This window comes from Stegostoma tigrinum, chromosome 28 (genome assembly GCF_030684315.1).
Source record: "Stegostoma tigrinum isolate sSteTig4 chromosome 28, sSteTig4.hap1, whole genome shotgun sequence".
NCBI lineage: Eukaryota > Metazoa > Chordata > Chondrichthyes > Orectolobiformes > Stegostomatidae > Stegostoma > Stegostoma tigrinum.
This window is the reverse complement of record NC_081381.1, coordinates 20,001,305-20,022,538: the sequence shown is the minus strand read 5'-3', so window position 1 is coordinate 20,022,538 and position 21,234 is coordinate 20,001,305. Positions and strand designations below refer to the sequence as shown.

The 21,234-nt window shown below is 41.3% G+C and overlaps 1 protein-coding gene across 6 annotated transcripts in view; it reads right to left on the bottom strand.

Moving 5' to 3' along the window:
• The window catches only part of acot7 (acyl-CoA thioesterase 7), a 242,153-nt gene that overhangs the window by 191,759 nt on the left and 29,160 nt on the right, over window positions 1–21,234 (bottom strand). For all 6 annotated transcript variants that reach the window (XM_059638057.1, XM_048561846.2, XM_048561845.2 and 3 more), the window contains exon 3: window positions 2,382–2,538. In XM_059638057.1, coding sequence (XP_059494040.1) covers window positions 2,382–2,538 — 157 coding nt within the window. The remainder of the gene's footprint in view (window positions 1–2,381; window positions 2,539–21,234) is intronic.

The following is a 21,234-nucleotide window of genomic DNA, read 5'->3' as shown; positions in this document are numbered from 1 at the left end:
TTCCCTCCCCCATTTCTGAAGAAGGGTCTAGGCCCAAAACGTCAGCTTTGCTTTCCTGCTCCTCTGATGCTGCTTAGCCTGCTGCGTTCATCCAGCTCTACACCTTGTTATCTCAGATTCTCCAGCATCTGCAGTTCCTACTATCTTATCTACTACCTACAAGCACAAGTAGCAGGTGCACAGGAATGCTGTAACATGTAAGACTCGGGACTGTATTGCTATTCCATCACTTGTTGTTGTGTACAAAACCTGGAATTTCATTTCTAGCAGCTCTGTGGGTATGTTAACACCAGATGTACTGGAATAGTTAAAGACAGCAGCTCACTAGTACCTTCTTGAGCAATTGGGGTGGGGAAACATATGCTGGTTTTGCCAATAGCATTCACATTCCAGGAAAGACTGTAAAAAGGACTTCACCACAGACAAGCAGAATGTCTCACACTTAATCTCTCTTCAAAGATGAATTTTGTCACTCCAGTAATTGTGTGCCCTGAGCTAAGGAAAGAAACATCACCAAATTTCAGCTTCTGAATGTAACATAGGGATTTCTGCTGAAAAGTGCACCTTGTTTGCCTCATGGACCTGGACATCAACTATGTCAACAGTTGCAGAGAACCATCACTTATGGAAATAAATTCAAAGGCATAGAGTCCTTCGGGTGTTTGCACAGTTGTTTTTTGTGTCGTAGATTGATTTATATATTGATGCAGAGCACAAAATCTTGGGTTCATTGCCCGCTCCAAGTTCAGTTGGGTGAACTTAATTGGAAAGTAACAGGCGTGGTAAAGTTAGGTGTGTCTTGACTGTGCTGGACACAGTCAAATAATTTGGTTTCCATTTCTGGATAATGCTGGCTTGATGTGATACTTTCATTGTGGGATAAAAAGTTGTTATATCAATAGTTGCTCCTTGGGGTCAGGAGTTAGAATGCACCTGGTGCCCAAGGACTTGGGTCATCAGTAGAATCCATACATATCGCAGAGGAAGATAAGGACAACAAACTCTTTCGAGTTGTTGCATGCTACTCTCCCTCCATGTATACATGTGCACAACCATCTATTGGCCAATTTTTTGCACTTAAAAAACACTTTTTTACTGAATAAAATGGGAATAACCAGCAAGAAGGGGCAGTATGGTGGCTCAGTGGTTAGCACTGCGGCCTCACAGCACAAGGAACCTGGGTTTGATTCCAGTTTCAGGCAACTGCCCGTGTGCAGTTTGCACATTCTCCCCATGTCTGCATAGGTTTCTTCTGGACGCTCCAGTGTCCTCCCACAGTCTACGTATGTGCAGCTTATGTGGATTGGCCTTGCTAAATTGAACCATAGTGTTCAAGGATGTGCGGGCTCAGTAGATTAGCCACGGGAAATGCAGGATTACAGGGATAAGGTGTGTGTGTGTGTGTGTGTGTGTGTGTGTGTGTGTGTGTGTGTGTGTGTGTGTGTGTGTTTGTGTGTGTGTGTGTGTGTCTGTGTCTGTGTGTGGGGAGGGGGTGTGGGTATGGGGGGATGCTCTTTGGAGGACCAACGAGGGATTCAGTCATTGAATGGCCTGCTTCTACACTATTGAGATTCTATGATTCCTCCTTCCCTGTAATTTTTTTTATTGAAATGTGTTTTTTTCCCCCATTATGTTCATTATACATTCTCATCCTTAGTTCCAACAATCATAACCTAATTCGTCTACCTTATATATTCAAGATATTTATGATTTCACATACTGGGATTTAGATTTCCCTATGTGCTATCTTAATCATTGAAATAGTTCAGGCCAAAGTTTAATTTCAAGACATTAATCAGATTGCTCAAAATAGCATGAAGTAATTTAAACTCTGTTCTTTGATTACCTCTCTACCTTTTCACTTAGGTTTGTTGTCTTCTTTGCCTGTATGTTGCACATGAAGATAACTCAATAGTTGAAACATTCTTAACTTTTTACTTTGTTCAATGTGTAACTCCAGAACCACATGACTCATGACTGCAAGAACAATGAAACAGCTATTGTTCCAATGATCTCCCATCTTGGACATCTTGCCAATGTTTCACTCTGAATCAGTGTAATGTGACTCAGTTCAGGAGAAACATTCAAAACAGCATTCTATATAATGGAAGCAAATTGTAGCTTCAACTGGTCAGGACAAGGCACAAATTCAGTAGCAGGTTTAGCAGACAATTCAGGCATCATTTGAATTTTTATGCATAATTTACCACACCAATTCATTCGGAAAAACATGGGGACAGTATAAATGCCATCAGAAATAATTTCCAAAGGTTCCTCAACAGACGGTCTTTATTCAAGACAAACAGACAGACAGAATGAATGCAAAGCAAAGCATAAACAAAGCTTAGACAGGTTATTATTTAAAAATTCTAGGTCAGTACCTGTGAGAATATTTTCAGCCATCACATTAACTTGGACTTCAACAGAGTGCTTTGACGTATAGGTTATCTCTGCACTGACGTGTGCTACATCCCCAATGGACATTGGTGAGAGAAAGTCTGTGCGCTCCACACGAGCCAATACAGCAACGCAGCGTTCCTGAAATAAAAGAAGATAAACCCATTGACCAGCAACAGCCTATTCAGTAACAGCTCTACTTATCAAGCCTTATTTGTTATTCATTCATCCACAGAGACAAATATAAGTCTTGATCTAGCCTGGCCCCAACTTATGGTAAATCAATTACTTCTCAGAACTCTTGCATTGTTCTCCACAACACCATTAACACCATGGTATCATATAAACATCTGACATAGGTATATTTTGTTATTTTGGCAAACTGTATCTGATCTGCAGCAGAATAGGCATCAACTTGCTCACAGCTGGCACTTTCATCTGAGTTATAAAGTTTTGAATTGAAATTCCACTCTAGAACATAAGGACCTAATTTAGGAACAAAAACAAAGTTGCTGGAAAAGTTCAACAGGTCTGGCAGCATCTGTGGAGGAGAAAACAGAGTTAACGTTTTGTGTCCTCAGAACTCAGGACCTAATTTAGGCTGCTATTTCTGTCAACACTAAGACAGGGATGCACTATTGGCAATGCTGTCTTCCTGACATACTGATAAAAAAAAATGGGACAGTCCTCCTATTGAGTCAAATGTAAAAATTCTCATGCCACTGTTTGAAGAAGAGTATCCTAATCAGTTACAATTAGCCAATGTCCTTATGTTGTGCAGTATGATTTTACATTGCAGATAAGGTCTGACTGTGCACTAGCACACAGAGTAATTACTGAGGCTATCAGTAAACATGGAGCTTCAGTAAAAGAGATTCAGGGGTAATCTATAAAGAACACAACAGTAATCTGAGGGATAGCTAGCTCTGAGTTTCATAATGATCCAATAATATCTTCAATTTAAAGTTCTCAGCTTTGTACTCACCATGGGTCTCTTCCTATCTCCATCACCTCTTCAGCCCTGAAACCTTCCAAGAATTCTGCACTCCTCAATTCTGACCCCTTATGCCTGATTTTCTTTATTTCACCATTGACAACCATACCTTTAGCTGTTTAAGACCTAAGCTCTAGAATTTTGTCCCTAACCCTCTACGCCTCTCAATCCCACTCTTCTTTTCAGGCTTTCCTTAAAGCCTACATGTCGACTGCCCACTAAATCTTTATAGGGACAGTGATTAATTTTTTTTGTGTGTAACGATCAATTGTTGTTGGAGGAGCCAGCAGTCAGTGAATGTTGTAAGAATCAAGGGTACAAGCAGTTCCAAGGGTGTGGCATTTGACTGTTTGAAAATGCTAGTTAGACTAAGGTTTGCCAATCAATAAAGACAAAGCACATTACAAAGGTTTGAATAGACAGTACAGAGGACAATGAAGTGAGGCGTGTGCGTGCACACGCGCACATAAGTATGTCTGTCTGTGTCTTTGAGGGAGTTTCAAGGCAAGATCATTGGAAATGTAGATATTTAATCCCTTGTGGAGTTTTAATGAGATTAGGTGACTTACAGTATTACTAATATCTGTGGGGACTGCTGAGAATTTTACGGCATCAGTCTGATCACATTTCCTTTTTGACATGCTATGTAGGGTGTTTTCTGTTTCTCATCTTTGCCTCATGTTAACTTTGAAATGTTAGAATACAAGTCATAAATATCTTTGCACAATCTAAACTGTTTTTGTCAATAATGTTTAGATGCTTGTTTCACTAAATATTATTTGTAATAATCTACTCTTTGTTGACAAAACAGAACTGGCTAAATTGTTTCTCACACTAAAGCAAATACAGTAAAAAACCTACACGAAACTTTGTTTAAATTTAAAATTTGTTATGACCAATGGTGCCATGGGGCATCAGAAGAATCAACACATCCCTCCAAACTCAGGGGTAACAGCAACATCAAATTGTATTTCAGAAAGCTCATGTTAATATGTCAAAGGCACTAAGTAGATGCAAGTTGCTATGGTTGTTGTGAAGAAAATGCCTTGACAACAAAGTGTCAGAGGCTGAAAGCCTTTCTCTGGAGCTAATAGTTGTCCGTATGTAATAACGGAGAAAGCACCGATTACAGCAATGACACCAGCTTTATTTACTGCTTCAGCAACACTTAAACTTACCTAAGCGTTTAATGATGAAAAAGATGAGTCCCTTTCTTCTCTGCATAATGCACCCTGAGTGCCTTAGCCTAACATTAAATTGGATGGATTCACCAATGAACCACCTCAAAAAGCTAGAAACTGCAGCCTTTTTTAGCGTCTGCCCGTGTAGATGCTGCAGTTATACAAGAAATCCATGCATCGTATCAACAGACAGTTAAGTGTATTGTGCTTTTTAGACAGAGAAAATGTAATCATTTACTACCCAGAAAATCTCTCTGTATATTACTGTAATAACCAGGTATAGGATATACTCTGATTAGTTAATCAATCACATTGACAATATGTTACATGAAATTTTGAAATCTTGCTTCAAGCCTCTCCTACTATTAGCCACAGATTTGTAGCCACAAGCATTTTACACTTCCACTCTATTCAAAAAATTTCTCTCCAGGTGCAAGACAAATTTGGACCGACACAATGTGTCCTCAACCAGATACTTTTCACAGTTCAAATGTGAACAGAAGATCATGTAAATAAAGTCAAACAAAGAACCGCAGATGTTTGGGATCGGAAACAAAAACTAAAAATGCTGGAGAAACTCAGCAGATCTGGCAGCTTCTGTGGACAGAAAAACAGATTTAATGTCTCAAATCAAACTTCTTGGAATCTACCACAAAGCTATCAAAATAGCCCGAATTAACTGGTTATTCCAGGAAGTACAACTCCAGTCGAACTGGCATCAACAGGTCCAGTTAGAAAAGTTGTGCAAAGAATTACTAGAATGGTTTCAAGAATGAGGAGCGTCAGTTATGAGGATAGATTAAAGAAGTTAGATTGTTCTCCTTGAAGAGAAGAAGGCTAACAGGAAGTCAGATGGAGGTTTTAAAATTCATGAGCGGACTGCGGAGAAAACATTCCTGCTTGTAAATGGAACAAGAACAAGACAGATTTAAAGCGATCCGCAAAACAAACATGAGTGAAGTGAGGTAAAGTGTTTTAACTCAGCGAGTAATTAAGGTATGGAATGCATTGCCTGGAAGTATGATGGAGGCAGGTGCAATTGAGGCATTCAAGCGGGCGTAAGATGATTACTTAGATAAAAATAATGTGCAAGTGAATGGGGGGAAAACAGGAGGTGGCACGATGTAATGTTGTTAATTTAATGAACTGTACATGCATGTTGGGCCAAATAGACTCTTTCTGCACCATTACACTTCAGTGAATCTGTGATTTAAGTGAAATAATAATGAAGAAACAAACTTAATTGCTCATTGTGTAGAAAAGTTCAGCTACCTGCCATTTGCTCGAAGAGGTCAGCTACATCTATAGCAGAATGATTATCACGAGCAATGTCAATGCCAAGTTCGGGTTCCTGAACGACAGCCTCAACATTTATGTAACACTTTTTAAACAATAAAATGTTCTAAGATGCTTCATGGGACCATTACAAGACAAAATTCAGCACGGAGCAACATAAAGAGATTTTAAGGTAGGCAATGAAAAGTTTGGCGTAAGATTTTAAATGGAGACTTAAAGGGAAGAGACAAAGAAGTCAAGAGGCAAACAGGTTAAAGAGGGAGTTCAAGAATTTAGGACCTTTGTTGCTTAAGGCACCTGCAACAAATGGAAATTGGGCCAGAGTTGGATAACTGAAGATATATCACAGGATTGTAAGGATAAAAGAGACAGGAAAAGGGCAAAGTCATGGAGTTACTTTAATATAATGACAAGAACTTTCTTAAGTTTTAAAATTAAAACGGATACTAATTAGCTTTAGTCATTGGTCACACAACAATGCCAAAAAGCATTATGGTTTAAAAAGAGATAACAAGATGTAGAGCTGGATGAACACAGCAGGCCAAGTAGCATCAGAGGATCAGGAAAGCTGATGTTTCGGGCCGAGACCCTTTTTCAGAAACGGGGGAGGGGAAGGGGGTTTTGAAATAAATAGGGAGAGACGGGGAGGCGGATAGAAGATGGATAAAGGGGAAGATAGGTGGAGAGGAAACAGACAGGTCGAAGAGGCAGGGATGGAGCCAGTAGATGTGAGTGTAGGTGGGGATTTAGGGAAGGGATAGGTTAGTCCAGGGAGAACGGACAGGTCAAGGGGGTGGGATGAGGCTAGTGGGTAAGAGAAGGGGGTGGGGAATTAGACGTTTTGGAGAAGGTGGAGGGCATGGGTGATGTCACGCAAGTAGGCAGGGAGTTCCTGGACCAAGGAGGAGAAAATAGAGTCGAGTAGCTGGAGATAAGTTCGGTGGGGCACGAGCAGGCAGGGACAATGGGTTGACCAGGGCAGTCAGGTTTGTGGATTTTGGAAAGGAGATAGAAACGGGCGGTGCAGGGTTAGGGAACGATGAGGTTGGAGGCTGTGGGTGGGAGGCCATCTGAGATGATGAGGTTGTGGATGGTTTGGGAGGTGATGTTTTGGTGGTTGGAGGTGGGGTCATGATAAAGGGGACAGTAGGAGGTGGTGTCGGAGAGTTGGCGCCCGGTCTCAGCAATGTAGAGGTTGGTGTGCCATACTACAACTGCACCTACCTTGTCCGCAGGTTTTATGGTGAGGCTGGGATTGGAGTAGAGGGATCAGACGGCTGCACTTTCTGTGGGGTAAGAGAATGGAGTGGGTGAGGGGGTTGGAGAGGTTGAGGTGATTGATGTATCGACAGCAGTTGGAGATGAAGAGGTCGAGGGAGGGCAGGAGGCCTTGGGGTGGTGTCCAGGAGGAAGGGGTGTGTTGGAGGCAGGAAAAGGGGTCAGTAGGGGGATGGGTAGGCTCACGGTTAAAGAAGTAAGCGTGGGGGCAGAAACGATGGAAAACTATTCAACGTCCAAGCATGAGGGGTATTCATTGGCTTTTGAGGAGAGGGAGACAAAGGTGAGCCCTTTACTGAGGACTGGCCATTTGTCCTCAGTAAGGGGGAGGTCTGGGGGAATGGTGAAGACTTGGCAGGGCTGGGTGCTACAGTCTCCCCTGGAGCTGCTGGCTGTGGAGGCAGAGGGACAAGCGACACTGGCATCGGTGGCGGGCCGAGCAACGTTGGTGTTGGTGGTGGGCGGAGTTGCATCGGCGTCGGTGGAGGGCAGAGTGACGTCGGCGTGGGCAGTGGGCAGAGTGGGGTAGATGGTGGGAGGAGCAGAGTTGGTCGATAAGTCCTGGACGTAGGCTGCGGCAGCAGCAACGGTGTCGTTAGATGCGTCCTCAATGTCTGTTGCGTTGGCCTCTGAAACTGAGGTGATGGCATCAGCAGCGGTGTTGATGGCGTTCGCTGTACTGGAAGTGGCGTACGCAGCAGCGGAGGATGTGACGTCATCTGTGGGCGCTCGGACAGTGGCCACATGGCCAATGTGGCAGGCACATTGGGGGAAAGGTGTTGGGTAGGATTGGGGATTTGGGTGGTGGAGGAAGCCTGCGTTGGGTGGTAGGCACCAGTAAATTTAGTGTACTTACTGTTTTTACCGTCCAATAAAGCCGGGTGGAATTGTTTGTTCAGGTTGTGGATCCTGCGAAGAATGAAAAACAGGAGAGGTCCTTTGCAGGCCTGGGAGAGGGAGGCTCTGAGCTGGGGTAGACTGGATTGTAGTGTCAGGAGATGCTGGATTTAATCCAGTTTAATGGTTTAATAAGTCAATGCTCAAAAAAGGAATCATGGAATCAATATAAATGGGCTTACTAAATCATGCACAATGTCAAACAATGCACAAAATGCCATGGTTGGAGGTCTGACAGATGCAGGAAGGCATAAAAAGTTACAAAAAATGGTGGAGATAGGATGAGGTAAAGATACATAGGGACTATGCTATGGACAGGAATTTTGAACTGAATATAGTTAGAAGGTTGGTAGGTCAGTGACTGGAGGGTAAATGTGAATAGAACATGGTATGATACAAAATACAAGCAACTGTACAAAATATAGAGTAAATTTTGTTATTCTCGTGAATTTTGTAAGTGCTTCTTTCATTATAAATACTTCTCATCCCAATATTTGCCCACTACTAATCTCAATAGTAGGGTGTAGGTACAAACTAAATGTGAATTTTATCAAAGTCTTAGCCGCAGGAAGTTTTATTTGCACAAATTTCCAAATTCATAGCAAACAGTGGGCATTACTTAACTAACAAATGTTCCAAGGCATTCACTTTATATGTTTCACAAGGCAATTTGGAGTTATATTATGGTTAGATTATTTCCTCGATGTCTTGGGCACTTGTTCTCAATAGAATGTATTGTGTTATGCATCATGATCAGCATGTCAGTATGTCTTTGACAGGCATACCCATGACATCATCACTGCATCCTAGCATATGACCTGAGGGTATAAAGATGTAATGCTCCATTTCATTTTGGATAAGTTGAAGCATAACACTCTACAAGAAGCTATTCTGTTGTAAGCTATTAATTTAATGTTAGCCCAGACACTTAGGTGCCTTGGAATGTAATATTTATGCATAACGGTTAGCTATTATAAATGTTCTTGCATAGTTCAATACCATGATATTCACTCCCAGTTTCTTATGTTACAAGGGATAACATAGCATTGTTGCACCAGCTAAAATATTATCCACAGAGAACAGCAGACTAAAATCAAATACTTACTACCTATAAAGGGACATTCTTTATGAATGAAACGTAACACATCTTTTTGGTGATTTTGCAGTTGTGCAATGTACAATCAGCATCCAACTACTCCATCAATAGTTCATTGTAACACTGCTGGAAGTAGAACAAAATTCTAAAAAAAACATTACAAGACCTTATAACAGTTACAAACATACCTAGCACCCATATCCACTGAAAATCTCCATGGTTGATGGCAAAGACTTAGTATTGATGACTTCGTTAAACCCTGTGGCCACTGTGGCATATCATGAGGCTGTAAATATTGTGCTTTCTTAAAATGGATTTATTAGCAAAACTATTCGTAAAGACAGGAGGCATGTTCCACTTAGCCAGAATACCCCTAGACAAAGGAGAAGAGAACAAGCCAGGATTACTCTCCTTAATCTACAAGAATGCCTGTAAATGCGTATTGTTTTTTGAAAATCTCATTTGCTACTTGGGGCTTAGATTATGTGGATACATTACCAGAGAATGTTTGGTGCCTGTTGATCAAAACCTCAAATCAAACACTTCAGCAAGTCTTGGTGACAAAATTCAAAGGAATGGAATAATTTTTTTAGATTAAAATCAAATTCATTTAATTTATTATGACAACTTGTATTTATTCAACATTTTCAATATTACACAAAATACCAGAACAAAACAATATTGAAAATAAGGACATTAAATCAAAAATCAAAATAAATGAAGGAGTATTTTGGAGTGCAGAGGAAAGGTATCAAAGACAAAGATTTTAGAGGATTTTGCAGGTAGGTAGTAAAGGATGTAATAAGTTACAGAGAATGGATCATGGATGGAGTAGGGAAAAGGAAAAAATAGTAAGTGATATCAAAGAGGTCAAAAATGTGAAGTTAAATTTGTAAATTTATCCATCTCAGTTATCTCAGAGATAGCTGTCAATATTTTGTCTTATATTTAACAAGAACTTCACTCACCAACATTCAAAATTGCAATGTGTATATTTTATTCAGTTGGATTGGTGAACAATCAGTGCAGGGGCATCTAGTTCACAATTAAAAAATTCCTTTGCCCAACATTTTAATGAAAACAAAAGCCTCAAACTGGTTAAACGAATTTCATACAATCGCATCAAGTGCTCGTACATCAGCACTGCACTGTGCAAGTTCAAGATCTATGTTAGAGAATTGTAATTAGATAGCACAGCAAGTAAGTAAAGCTGCAAATTAATTTGGGTACCTTTATATATAACCCCAAAATTAATAAATGCAAAATAGATGAAAGAGACAACTGGCTCCTTTGAGAATATGAATCCTGTGAATTAATGTTCTGATTGGAGACCACTAAAATGTCCCACGACTGAGGACTTATACTACCATCCAATGGAAACAGTTGGTAATTGCTATCAAAAGCTGCGTTTCATAGTTATTCAAGAATTCACACTTTTTTCATTTCATTGTATAATGCAGAATACAATGCAATCTTCTCTCAATTCTACAATATATATCTGGCAATTTCAAACATATACAATGTGGGTTACCACAACATTGTATGGTTGGGTAATAACATTTAGTTACATAGCACAATCTATAGTGTAGGAACATAGAAATATGAAGGGCCTATTTCACCTTTCAAACTTCTTCCATTAAAAAAAGATTATCTTTGACCCATGCTCTATCACATCTTTAACTAACAAGAAAGTCAATCTAAGATTTAAATTTTATAAATGATCTCGATCAACTGTCATCTGCAGGGACTGTGTTCACATTTCTACTAACCCTTGGGTGCTAATTAATGAAGGAAATCTCACCCATTGGAAAGGGCCCTGCATCCCGTCTCTTTAGGAAAGCCCATCAAATTAACTGCCAGACAGTAAGACTAGTGGTGTGGCAGTCAACAGCCCCCTTTCTAATGATTGAGCACTGACTGCTTCAACTTTGAAAGCTCCTTCAAGAACATTCAAACAACCCCAAAGGATTTACTTTTAGGCTTTCTGCATCGTCAGTCCCCTTCTCATTAATGGGTGCTCACAATGGCAGCACACTTAAAATGGGCATTAATTAGTCAAGCAACAGGGTCAAGAAGATCCACAAAGCTCCCCAACAGAGACTTAATCAAGGAGGAGTGCCAAATGAGTACCAGCCACCCTCTCTCCCAAATAAATGTCTCTGGCCACCAAATTCACCACTGTAGAGGGCAACAAATATCTCCCATGCAGAGAAATCAGTGTTAATGTTTCAGGTTCGGTGACCCGAACCTGCTGAGCTTTTCTAGCAAATTCTGTTTTTGTTTCTGATTAACATCATCCTTAGTTCTTTCGGTTTTAATAAATTTCCCCTGTTGTATGTAAATGTATTTAATAATTTCATTCCTGTAGGGTCTGGCTCTAATTTTTCTGCTGTGTCCCCAGTCTGAGCTGCCCCCAACCAGCAAAAATAACTTTCCGATCTACCCTCTCTGTTCCTCTTAATATCTTGAAAACTACAATTAAGTAATCCCTTAACCTTCTAAATTCCAAGGAACACAACCTTATCTCTCTTTGTAGTTAACCCCTTAACTTCAGGTATCACTCTGGTAAGAATATATTACACAATTTTCCAGGTCAAGATACCCACTTAGACTGCTACCCAGACCTTCTGATGAAGGATCTAGGCCCGAAACGTCAGCTTTTGTGCTCCTGAGACGCTGCTGGGCCTGCTGTGTTCATCCAGCCTCACATTTTATTATCTTGGATTCTCCAGCATCTGCAGTTCCCATTATCTCTGATCACAGTCCTCTTTGATTATTTTCATTTTTGCTGAGTCCATAATTAATCAATTACCGTAGTTTCTTTGGGAAGACCAACATGCTATCTTTTCCTCTACTGTAAATACTGATTCCAAATAATTATTCAACTTGCTTGCCATATCTTCATGGCCAGTTTTGAAGGGGCTCACATTGTTCTTTCGAGAAGCAGGTCATTTAAAACCTCATAGGATGATCATCCCTGCCTGTGGTTTGGAAAGTACTATTCAAGCAGCCTTGCTGAGTTGCAATGCTGCATCTTGCAAATGGTACACATAAATGGTGCTTCTGTGTGTTAATGCTGGAGGAAGTGAATGCTAAAGGTAGTGGCCAGGATGCCAATCAAGCAGGCTGCTTTGTCCTGGTTGTAATAAAGCTTCTTTGAATCTTGTTGCTGCTGATCTCATCCCGGTAAGTGGAGAGTATGCCATCACACTCATGACTTTTGCCTTATATATGGTCGAGGAGTTTCAGGTTTCTGAGTTACTTGCCACAGAATGCATAGCCTCTGACCTACAAGTGTAAGCACAGAGTGTACGTTGTCAGTCCAGTTATATCCAAGGAGTACAATAGTTCAAGAAAGCAGCTCCCTGTCACCTGCTCCAAGTAATTAGAAATGGGCAACAGATGCTTGCCAAGGCAATGACATTCACATCCTGAACATTGTGCAATTTTTTAAAAAAGGTTTTTGGTCAATGATATCCTTACATGATTCCCCTCATATTCCCACTTTGTAGATGCATTTCTAGCATTCTCTGTTTACCTTTTCCTCTAGTTTTGTTCTCTTTAATTGTCCAGAACTGCTTTTTCATAAAAAGTACAGTTCTTGTTGCTTAGTGTGGTATAGGCTGATGCTGCAATACATTAAGTTATTTTTTGAACACGTCTCTAATCTTTTTTTTAAATTAACAGATTATGTCTTATCACTTTAAAGTCAATCTTACCTAAATTTTGAATCTCAGCTGTGTTTCTGTGCCTCCCTTCAAAATCTATCAGTCCAATTTTCGTTCTGTTTAAGTGGATGGATTTTGAATGGTTAAGTTCAGGCCCTGCACATAACTCAATCATATGATGAAAGTTTTGAGATCAACTTTCTGATACAGGCCGACTGTTATCTAAGTCTAGCTCATTGTTATTAGGTCTAACAGTTTAACAGTTCATAAAGTGTAATTCCGCACTAAGATCTATGTTTCTATCCACAGTGTGGGTTTTCACTAGATCCCATTAAAGAAAAAAACCATAAGGCATCTGCATAATGGCTATCAAGGCTCTAACAACGTAGACATGGCCAACAAGGTGAAGATTAGAGGCAAGAGCCAAGAAAGTTAAACAATGCTCAGGTTAGTGCTGGGTATAAAAAGGATGTAGGAGGACAGGTACATTTTGAGAAGGTCCAATTATTTTTGATTTGAACACTGTGAAGGGTGTCCCCAGCCCAACCATCTCCATTAATGAATGCTTCATTAATGAACTCCTTTCCATTGTAAGGTCAGAAGTGGGGGATGTTTGCCAAAGATTGCACAATGTTCAGAATTCAAGACTCCTCAGATACTGAAGTGGCCCATGCTCAAATGCAACAAGACCTGGACAATATCCAGAAAAGTGGAAAGTAACATTTGTGCCACGTAAAAGCCAGGTAATGACCATCTCCAATAAAAGACAATCTAACTGCCAATACTTGGCACTCAAGTAAGGCATAAACATCACTGAATCCCCCACTATCAACTTCCTGAGGGATTACCATTGACCAGAAACTCAACTGGATTGGAGATACAAATACAGTCGCTGCAAAAATAGGTCAGATGTGAGGAATACTGAAACAAGTGACTCACCTCCTGAGTCTCCATAGTCTATCCACCATTTGTAAGGCACAAATCAGGAGTGTGACAGAACATCTCCTACTTGCCTGATGAGCGCAGTTCAAGCAACATTCAAGAAGCTTGACATAGTCTGGGACAAAGCAGCCCACTTGACTGGGACCACTTCCACAAACATTCAGTCACTCCACTACCAATGATGGGTAGCAACAACATGTACTATTCACAAGATGCATTGCAGAAATTCACCAAAGATTCTTAGACAGCACCTTCCAAATGCTGGACCACTGCAATCTAGAAGGACAAGGACCAGCAACTTCATGGAAACACCACCGCCATCAAGAGCCCCTCCAAACCACTCACTGTCTTGACTTGGAAATATATTGCCATTCCTTCAGTATCACTGGGTCAAAATCCTGGAAATCCTTCCCCAATGACATTGTGGGTCTATTTGTAGCACATGAATTGCAACAGCTAAAGAAGGCAGCTCAAAGGTAACTAGGCACAGGCAATAAAATGCTGGCCCAACCAATGATGCCCATATCCCACAAGTTAATTAAAAAGAGAGGGGCTCTTATTTGTTACTTTCTTCATAGATTTTAAGGTCATGAGATGTTCCAGATTGAAAATGTACACCTTTACTTTGAGCAAAACATGGGAAAGATGTTCACAAGGATGCAGAAGCTAGTCACTAAATGCAGAATCTGTTTTTTGTGATGATCAAGAAACAAGACAGGAAGGAACAGAAGGGCCAGTATCCTATCATAAAGTCACCCTTTATTTACATGTAGAACATCCTTGACACTGATCTAGCTCCCTCAGAACCAGCTCTCAAGTGAATAGGATGTCTGACATGCTTTCTCTTATCTGTCAGCCAGGTCTCCCTGATTGGACTAGATGAACGGCCCAAATCAGGAAACTCATCTTCTATGATGTCCACCTGGCTGACCTCATTACAATAATTACAGATAGCATTGCATCTGCCTTTCTAACTGCCAACTGAACCTACATGTTAATCATGAATTAGAACTGTTAAGTCTCTTTGCATTTCAGATCCTTTCCCATTTAGAAAGTGGTGTATGCCTCTATTCATCCTACCATAGTGCAAAGTCTCACACTTTCCCATATTGTATTCCATGTGACCACTTTCCTAGCCTATCCATGGCCTTCTGCAGCCTCCCTGTTTCCTCAACACTACCTGCCCTTCCACCTATCTTTGTTCATCGGCAAACCTAGCAACAATGTCCTCAGCTTCTTTGTCCAAATCATTGGACCTCCAAAAGTTACTGGCTGCCATCCTGAAAAAGACCGTTTATCCCCACTCACTGCCTTTTACCAGTCAGCTTTATCTCTATCCATGCCAACTTACCCCTAACACCATGAGCTCTAGTTTAGAGCCTCCTATGCTACACTTTGTCAAAGGCCTCCTAGAAATCCAAATAAATCACATCCACTGGCTCTCCATTGACTAACTTGCTTGTGACCTCCTCAAAGAATTCTAAGAGATTTGTCAAGCATAACCTCCCCTTGATGAAACTGTGTTGATTTAGCCCTATTTTACCTTGTACTTCCAAACACTTTGCAATCCTATCCTTAACAATGGGCTGTAAAATCAATGACCGACGCCAGCCAAACTGATCAATAACTTCCTGTATTCTGCCTCCCTCCCTTTTTAAACAGGGCTGTTACATTATCCATTTTCTATATCCCAGGGACCCTCCCAGACTCCAGTGATTCCTAAAAGATCACTAACAATGCCTCCTCAATCTCCTCAGCTACAGTATCTCTGTCACAACCCCAGGGTGCAGTTGGTCCAGTCTAGGTGATTTATCCACTCTCAGACCTTCCAGCATACCCAGCACCTTCTCCTCTGTGATGATCATTACAATTACTTCTGCCTCCTAACTCTCTTGAAATTCTGGTAAACTACTGGTATTTTCTACTACGAAGACTGATGCAAAGAACATATTCAGTTCCTCCACTTTTTATTTTATGCCCGTCACTACTTCTCCAGCCTCATTTTCCAGCAGTCCAATGCCCACTTTGCCTCTCTCTTACTTTTATATATCTAAAAAAAACTCTTGCAATCTTCTTTTATATTGCTGGCTAGAGTACTTTCGTAATTCATCTTCTTGCCTCTTACTGGTTTTTTTAGTTATCCTCTGCTGGTTTTTAAAGTCTCTCCAGTCCTCTCGCTTCCAACTAATCTTTACTGCATAGTAAGCCCTAGCATGTTGAAGTAAATGGGTATCAGGGAGAAAATCTCTGCTCATTGGAGTCATGTCTAACACAAAGAAAGATGGTGACAGTTATTCAAGGTCAATCATCTCAGTCCAAGAACGTTTTTGTAAGAATTCCTCAGATAGTGTCCTAGGCCAAACCATCTTCAGCTGCTTTTACAATGACATTCATTCCGCATTGAGGTCAGATATAGAGATGTTTGCCATTGTCTGCACAATATTCAGCATAATTCATGACTTCTCGGATAGTGAAGCAGTTGGTGTCCTTATGCAGCAAGACCTAGACAACCACCTCGATTAGGCTGATGAGCAATAACATTCGCCAAGTAACATCCATCTCCAACTAGTGAGAATCTAACCAACTCTGATTGACATTACTATTACTGAATTGTGCGCTATCAACTCTAAAGGCAATATGATTGACTGGAAACTGAATGAGACAGGCCATTTAAATACTACGGCTACAAGAACAGGTCAGATGCTAGGAATTCTGTGGCAAGTAACTCACCTCCTGTCTCACCGATGTCGTGCCAACATCTACAAGACACATGTTAGGAATGTGATGGAATACTTTCCATTTGCCTGGACAAGTGCAGCTCCAACAACACTCGAGAAAGCTCAACACCACCCAGGAAAAGAAACATCCTACTTGATTGGCATCCTATCCTTCAATATCAATTACTTCCACCACCAACAAACAGTGGCAGTTATGTGTACTATTTACAGGATGCAATGCAGTAACTCACCAAGTCTCCTTCAACAGCATTTTGCAAAGCCATGACATCCATCACCTAGAAGGACAAGGGCAGCAGATGTAGGGAAACACCAGTGCCTGCAAGTTCCCGTTCATGCCACATGTTATCCTGACTTGGAACTACATTATCTTTCCTTTACTGTTGCTGGTTCAAAATCCTGGAAACCTTTTTCTAAAAATAATGAGGGTGTCTATACAGCCAAAGTTCATGAAGATTGTGTTCAACTACCACCTTCTCATAAGCATTTAGGGGTGGACATGAGAACTTGCCTAGCCAGAGGAACCCACATCCTACAAATGAATAGAATTAAGATCAATTTAGCTCTGTCACTAATGCTGACAGCTATTTAGGCACACAACCCTCTTCATCTCAGGAATTAGGACACTTTTGCACCTTCTGATATGTCAAAACAACTGATTTGTGTTTTTTTTTGCCTGGGACTTGTGTTTTTTCACGCAGGATTTAGGTTCATAATGCATTTTGTGAGCTGCAACTCTGTGTGTAAAATTAATTTGAGCAGTAGCAGGCTGGTTTAAAAGCTGAGTGCATTTCTCCAACATAAGATCCCAACTCCCAAAATAAATTATAGGTCCCTACCCCTCTCCCCTCAATCCCACATCCACCAAACGTGTTCCCTCAGGTCATCCACGTTGTCTCACACACCTTTAGACTGCCCACAACTTCTCCGTATCCCCTCCTTCCACACACTCACTTCCATGCCATATAATGCCTCCTCAGATTCCTCTTACCACATCCACACACCATTGTATCCACCATAGCCATTCACCAGTGCAGTATATATGGTTGTCAGGAGATGTGCAACTGCAATAAAAATTATAAAACCCTGAATTAAAAGATACTATCGTTGATACTGAAAAGAAAACAAAATTACACTAGTGCAAAAAAAATCCCTTGAGTGTTGATTAGGTATGTATATAAAAAATAAAATCTAAGGCAGCTATTATATCGTCTTAGAAGTTTCAATCATTTTAGGATTATTAATCCATCTGCTGATCTGAAGATTTTAGGGTCTATAGAAACCCAGCCAAGCATTCATAATGCCTACAACCTCCCTGCTTCTATGAAGGGAATAGATAAAATAGTACAGAGTTTGTTTCCACTGGTGGGTAAAACTAGACCAAAGCGATGCTGCCTCAAAATAAGGAGGAGCAGATTGAGGAGGAACTTCTTCCTCAAAGGGTTGTCAATCTGTGTAATTCCCAGCCAAGTGAAGCAGTTGAGACTACTCCATTGAATGTTTTTAAGGCAAGGATGGATAGATCTTTGAACAGTAAAGGAATTAAAGGATTATGGTGAGCAGGCTGGTAAGTGGAGCTGAGTTCATGAAAAAATCAGACGTGATCTTACTGAATGGTAGAGCAGGCTCGATGGACCGACTCCTGCTCCTACTTCTTATGCCTACACTTGCCAAAATAAAAGCTTGCAGTTACATTATTTGAAATTGGCAGAACTGAAAGGAGTGCCATTTCCATTTCATTCCTGGAAAATGGAAAGTACTCCCTACATTCCTGACTTATTGATAAAAAGAATTATCAATAATTCCAAGGACTACTGTTGGTCCTTTCATGATCTCAGGATGTCCCAAAATGCTTTCTGAAGTGTCATCATTTTTGAGATTAATGTCAGGAGTCAGAAGCAAATTTTTGAATTGCGTAGTGGGTTGACAGAATATAATTACAGCAGAATGATGCTGGAAATCAGGAATCAAAATGGAAAAAGGTGAAGAAATACAGCAGCTTAGTCAGCATTCATAAAGTATAAAAACTCGTTAATGTTTTACAACAAAGTGTGGAGCTGGATGAACACAGCAGGCCAAGCAGCATGTCAGGAGCACAAAAGCTGACGTTTCGGGCCTAGACACTTCATCAGAGAGGGGGATGGGGAGAGGGTTCTGGAATAAATAGGGAGAGAGGGAGAGGCGGACCGAAGATGGAGAGAAAAGAAGATAGGTGGAGAGGAGAGTATAGGTGGGGAGGTAGGAAGGTGATAGATCAGTCCAGGGAAGACAGACAGGTCAAGGATGCGGGATGAGGTTAGTAGGTAGGAAATGGAGGTGCGGCTTAAGGTGGGAGGAAGGGATAGGTGAGAGGAAGAACAGGTTAGGGAGGCGGGGACAAGCTGGGCTGGTTTTGGAAGCAGTGGGGGGTGGGGACGAGCTGAGCTAGTTTTGGGATGCAGTCAGGGAAGGGGAGATTTTGAAGCTTGTGAAGTCCACATTGATACCATTGGGCTGCAGGGTTCCCAAGCGGAATATGAGTTGCTGTTCCTGCAACCTTCGGGTGGCATCATTGTGGCACTGCAGGAGGCCCATGATGGACATGTCGTCTAAGGAATGGGAGGGGGAGTTAAAGTGGTTTGCGACTGGGAGGTGCAGTAGTTTATTGTGAACCGAGCGGAGGTTCGCAATAAACTGCTGCACCTCCCAGTCGCGAACCATTTTAACTCCCCCTCCCATTCCTTAGACGACATGTCCATCATGGGCCTCCTGCAGTGCCACAATGATGCCAACCGAAGGTTGCAGGAACAGCAACTCATATTCCGCTTGGGAACCCTGCAGCCCAATGGTATCAATGTGGACTTCACAAGCTTCAAAATCTCCCCTTCCCACGTTGCATCCCAAAACCAGCCCAGCTCATCCCCTCCCCCCACTGCATCCCAAAACCAGCATAGCTTGTCCCCGCCTCCCTAACCTGTTCTTCTTCTCACCTATCCCTTCCTCCCACCTCAAGCCGCACCTCCATTTCCTACCTACTAACTTTATCCCACCTCCTTGACCTGTCCATCTTCCCTGGACTGACCTATCCCCTCCCTACCTATACTCTCCTTTCCACCTATCTTCTTTTCTCTCCATCTTCGGTCCGCCTCCCCCTCTCTCCCTCTTTATTCCAGAACTCTCTCCCCATCCCCCTCTCTGATGAAGTGTCTAGGGCCGAAACGTCAGCTTTTGTGCTCCTGAGATGCCGCTTGGCCTGCTGTGTTCATCCAGGTCCACACTTTGTTGTCTCGGATTCTCCAGCATCTGCAGTTCCCATCACCTCTGGTTAATATTTTATGTGGGCACATTTAATCAGAGTTATAAGGATGCATATCGAAAATGTTAAGACCTGTTCTTTCACATCACTAGATACTTATTCTCACTCATTGGGTTGACCCTATAGAATTGCAACTTCCTGAAAAGCAAATTTGTTAAAGCTATACCAGCATACAACTTGGTGATCAAGGTTCCTGAGTATCAAGCCTACTTGCAGCCAGTCAACTACTGAAAGCTTAGCAGAGTTCAGAAACATGGTGAAGCATCAGTAAGGAGAAAGGTTTAATTTTTAATCCAAATTCTTGGGCCACTTATGTGTATTTTCACAGAGCTGGTAGGCATTATTCTATCCAAGTTTACAAAATCATTTCAGTAATTTGATTCATACAACTTGTCAATTCCAGAATGAAATTTTTGATTCGAAAATTGAAAGGTTTTGATTGGAGTCTTCTGTCACTTTTTTTTATCAAATGGTAGAAACTGGTACTTTCTGATTCTGATTAGTCAGTTGGAGTATTAAATGTTAACATATGCTCATTTCAGCCAATCATAAATGTTTGTTCCTCAAATGTTCAACACTTTAGCTGTGATAGCTTCAGAGGTGTTGTTCTGAAAGCTATCACATAAGTGCCAGTTCTAAAGAATAACAACACTCGCACAAATTCAGAAACATGACACTATCCTTGTGCCAATACAGAAACACAATTTGTTAACAGAATCCAATTCTAGAAACTGTAAACCTTGATATTAGGATGGGGGAGACGAGGATGGTGGTGTCGAGTCTGACAGGTGGGTAAGGGTATAAGGAAGTTGTTGGGGTGACAGGCAGGGATTGGAATCAGGAATGGGGAGATCAGGCTGGGGTGGGGTTTGCCAGATCTGGTTGAGGTGGGAGGAGGTGTCGAGCTGGAATGAGTTCTGGTCGAGGATGATGTCAGTGGTCAGGGGAGTATAACTGACGAGGAGCAGGGTTTCAGTGGGTTGGAGGTTTCCAGTTATCCTTAGCTACACAGGAGTTATAGTATGTTTTTAATCCTCTCACTTTTCCTGGTAACCAATAAGCTTAAGTAAGTCAGAACCTTCTGGCATCTATGACTCGAAGTTGCTTTCTCAGAAGATTCCAAATGCTGGGGCATTACCAATTACAAGTTTCAATGTCCCAGGCAATTTTCACAAGGTCAGCTGTGTTGGGGATTCTGCCCAGTGCTAATGCATAACTCCAGTCCATTCAGTTCCAATGACTCTCCAGCCATTGGAAGAAGTAGGCCTGTATGTGAAAGAAATTGCTTCAAACTCATGAGAATGCCTCAAACAGACAAATTAACCCACAGTAACCGTACTAGGAAATCTAACAGAGGAGAACTATTTATTGAGCCACTAATTTAGATCTTGCAGGTGGTGAACTAATCTGAAGCAAAAGTAGAGCATGAAAAACCACAAGATCATCTTTTCTATT